This window comes from Athene cunicularia, assembly GCF_003259725.1.
Source record: "Athene cunicularia isolate RWA chromosome 20 unlocalized genomic scaffold, athCun1 chr20_part2, whole genome shotgun sequence".
Taxonomy (NCBI): domain Eukaryota; kingdom Metazoa; phylum Chordata; class Aves; order Strigiformes; family Strigidae; genus Athene; species Athene cunicularia.
In genome coordinates this window covers 967,121-971,010 of record NW_020799126.1, presented here as the reverse complement: position 1 = coordinate 971,010, position 3,890 = coordinate 967,121, and the positions used below count along the sequence as shown (strand labels likewise).

The 3,890-nt window shown below is 62.2% G+C and overlaps 1 protein-coding gene across 1 annotated transcript in view; it reads right to left on the bottom strand.

Annotated features, from left to right (window-relative positions):
- The window catches only part of DUSP15 (dual specificity phosphatase 15), a 4,974-nt gene extending 2,173 nt beyond the window's left edge, over window positions 1-2,801 (bottom strand). The window contains 3 exon segments of the mRNA XM_026862426.1: window positions 266-302; window positions 305-385; window positions 2,402-2,801. Coding sequence (XP_026718227.1) covers window positions 266-302; window positions 305-385; window positions 2,402-2,615 — 332 coding nt within the window. The 5' untranslated portion in view covers window positions 2,616-2,801.
- Between the last annotated feature and the right edge of the window lie 1,089 nt (window positions 2,802-3,890).

The window sequence follows — 3,890 nt, the reverse complement described above, 5'->3', positions numbered from 1 at the left end:
GCTTGGGGCCCGGGCTGCCCCCTCCTGGGGGGGGGACGGGGACACAGGCTGCTCGCAGGAGGGGGTGGGAAACAAGATAAGGCTGGAGAGCTGGGAATTATTTTCCTGTTAGCGTTCAAGGCCAGGTTATAGTCACAAGATAAGCAGTTTCCCATGCGGGGGGGGGCGGCCCAGCTCCTCTGGGACCACTGACCGTGGAGAGAGGTGCACGTGCCGTGGGATGCTCAGAGGGGGAAGGAAGATGCTGTAGCACGGAAGGAGCTGCAGAGACCTTCACGGTGGTGTCGGGCACGGGACCCTACCTGCAGCAAGGGCTGGGGAGATTCATGGATCGAAACGATGTGGGTGATCTTGTTCCGGCTTAGCTGCTCCAGGTCTTTGGCATCTAAAGGATAAAACTAGATATTAGTGTGTATTCATTTCTCCCCTTCTCTTCCCACACGCGCCGTGCCCTGCAGACAGCCAGCACGCAAAGCCGTGCTCCGCAGACACGGGCAAGGACACAAACGCAGCCTGGAAATCTGGGACGCGAACCCCGTGATACCAAACCAGAGACCTCCTCCCTCCAAAGGCACTTGACCTTGCTGCTCGTGCTGGGGTGAGCATTCACCTCTGCATGGAAAAACCTCCCTCCTCTCAAGCAGGCAGCTCCCCGCCTGCCTGTACTTGTCCCAGTTCAGGGAGGAGACGCCCGCTCTGCCCGCACCTCCCCTGTAGCTGCAGCCCGAGGGATCTGCTTCGTTTTGATGTGGAGCTGCACTGATTCCGGTCAGCCCCGAGTTTGGCTCCCTCTGCCCGAGCTCCTCCTCAGCACCTGAGGGATCTGCAGCAAACGCCTGAGCAGCGACTCGCCGCGCTCCGCGTGTCCTCTCTGCAGCCGCGTGCACCGAAATGGGGCATCCTCGGCTTTCTGGGCCCACGACCTGCTTCCCACCGGTGCCTCAGCATCCCTGGCTGTGGTCGCGGTGGCTGGTCCAGCACAGCGGTTCTTAGGCTGCAGCCTCGCCTCGCTGGCTGAGCGGCTTCGGAGCCGTCTCCCTTTCATGCCACGACCGGCGGATGCTGCACAAGCTGCCGGAGAGGAGGAGTAACATTCTCCCATTGCGCCGCTTTAGGGCTTCTAAACTTTCACGTGGTGTAAAACCTTGGCTCGGGAATCCAGACCGCAGTGTGCTAACGGCATGATGTGAATGTTAACAGGAGTCTCAAGAGAGATGCTCCCCGGGGGGACGGAGGTGGGGACCCTTGTGGGGACTCGCACAGCGCCCGCCTCGGGCAGGCAGAGCAATTAGTGACGCTGGCGTCAAGGCTGGAAAAGCTTTTGCTTGGAGAAAATGTCTCTGTGAGCTGTCAGAGCTTAGTGTAGCGGGCCTGAGATCTCTGCCACCACCCTGGCCGCTGGGTAGAGCGATGCGCGGGGGGCATTGGGCCAAGCCCCTGCATCCGTGGTTACTTGCAGGAAGCCCCGCGCTGAGCCTGGGACCTGGGTGCCCTTGTCCCTCTGCTCCCCAGCCACAGCCCCCCCAGAGTGCTCCTTGGGGTGCAGGAAGCACAGGGCTGCCCCAGCCAGCGCTGCTGCTCAGGCTCCAGTGACATTTTCTCAGCACCTGTGGTTGTAAACCTTCCCAGCACTGGCAGCAGGAATCAAACTGCAGAAAGAGCCATGAGGGAGGCAGGAGCACCGCGAAATGCTGGCTTGTCAGGGCAGATGACAGTACTTGGTCACGAATTGTCCCCTGACAATGAAAACCCCTTAAAATAGTGAACTGGTGTGAGAAGGGGTGACACTGCCTCTGGGAGAAACTCCCTCCTGAGGGTGGGCAGCCCCCTCCTGCGTCTCCTACAGCTGTGAAACTGGGGGGCATCATCCTGAGCGGCTCCAGTCCTGCTCCCTCGCACTGTTGTGACACCACCAGCTCCTCTGCTCCCGGCACAGGATCTGTGCCAGCCCGAGCACATGGCACAGCCCAGTGCAGCGGGTGAACCCCCACAGGACTCGGGGCCGGGGTGGGGGAGTTTGAAAGCAAAGCCTGGCTTTGTCCTGTGCCACCCCACGTGCTCCCGTCCCCTCCCAGGGTGAGCAGGACGGCTGCGAGGGCTTTCCAGTCCCAGCCTGGGGGGTCATGCCAGGGCTGCATCCCACTGGGCGCTGCTGGGACCCCTCCTGGTGAGGCCATGGCCCCCCTCAACCCCTTCCCGCTGTGTGTCCCGAGAGCTCAGGGTGGCCAAGGCAGAGGGCTGCTGCTCTGTGTTTCCCCCCGGTGCCTCCGCTCCCGCTGCTGCCCGTGTGGCAGAGAGGAGCTGGCAGGGCGTCGGGCAGCGTTTGCAGGCGGGGGGGCCCAGGCCCCAGCAAGCCCCAGCCCCCCCGGCTGGCGGGCGTCTGCGGCGGGGCTCTGCTTACCGATGAAGTTCCCGAGGTAGAGGCCGGGGAGGATCTGCGGGACACAAGAAATGGGGGCGTGAGCAGTGAACTTGTGCCATGGTACCCGCCGTGCCGGGAACCCCCGCGAAAAGCAGCGACCTTGGCTGGAAAGGCCAAAGTTCCCCCCCTGAACGTGGCCGTCGCCAGCCCCAGGGCGAGCCCCGCGCTCCCGGGGTGCCGCTTGCCCTGGCATTCAGCGTGTGACGTAGCCCTGACACCCCAACCTGTGCAACCGCCCCGCGCTGGGAGCCGGCCACGGCTTTTTTATCGCTCCTCTTGCTTATTATCAATCACTTCTTTGTCAAGGCTTATTATCTGAGCTCAGCAAGCTGCGTCCGCCTCCGTACAGCCTTGGACTCCACCCGTGACCTGCCGAAGTCCTGGTGTCCCGGGGGACGGGGCAGCAACAGGCACAGAGAAGCCTGGGGGGGTGGTGTGCGGTGTCCCCCTCCCAGCCCCACGCTCTGCACCGCAGGGAGCTGCTTTCTAACAGATCGCTCCGAACACCGTGTCTTCATCTTATTTTCCTTGTGAAATTCCACTTCTCGTGATGAAAAGATAATTACTTGGCAGTGCCTCCGTTAATTGCACCGTGGGTGTGGAAGCAGGATACCTTGCATCCCTTCTTACCCAGAGCTATTTTATGTTTTTCCTCTCCCCCAGCCGGGACAGCGAGGCTCCCAGGGCTGTTCACCCCCGTGTCCGACCCATTTCCCTTCAGCTTCTCCCTGCTGTGCTGTTTGATGCCCAGGGCCTGGGCAGGAGGAGGGGACTTCCACCAGCACAGCTGGGCTCTCGCTTGTCTCACTGCCCACGTTTGGAAGCATTTCTCTTGGTTGAACAGCCTAAAAAGGGATTATTTTTTTTTTTTTTATGATTCCTAAGATTTTAGATCCATTTTCTATCGACAGGGCACCTTTAACTTGCAGCTGCGGCACTGAGAGGAGCGGGCAGGAGAGCGCCGGTTAGCAAGGGCAGCTCCCAAGGGCAGGACGCCGAGCCAGGGATAACGGCACGTTCCCATCCCCAGCGCCCTTGTGACCCCGTTCTGACTGGAGAAAACGGGGCGCCGGGCGCTTCCCCACATATTGGGCAGTTATGGGGGGTGTGGGGGGTGGTTAAGGCTTTAGGACCCGGACATTTTTGCAGGAAGCTGGATCCTTTTGGCTGTGACAGCTCAAATGACCGTAGATCGGTGCCCGTCCCCTCCGCCCGGGGCTGCGGAGCCCCCCGCGCAGCCCGGCCCTGAGCGGGTCCTGGAGCTTAAAGGCGTTGGGAGAGGTTCCCCCTCCCTCGGCGGGGCTCACCCCCGCGCTGCTGTGGGGAGCGTCCCTGCCTGCTTCTCCTCCGACTTTACTCCAGGGGCCGGTGAGGGAGCTGCCCGAGAGCCGAGCCCCGGGCCGGGCCCGGTGCCGGCGGGTGAAAGGCGTGAGGAAAGCCGCCAGGCAAGCGCGTCCCCCCGCCGGGG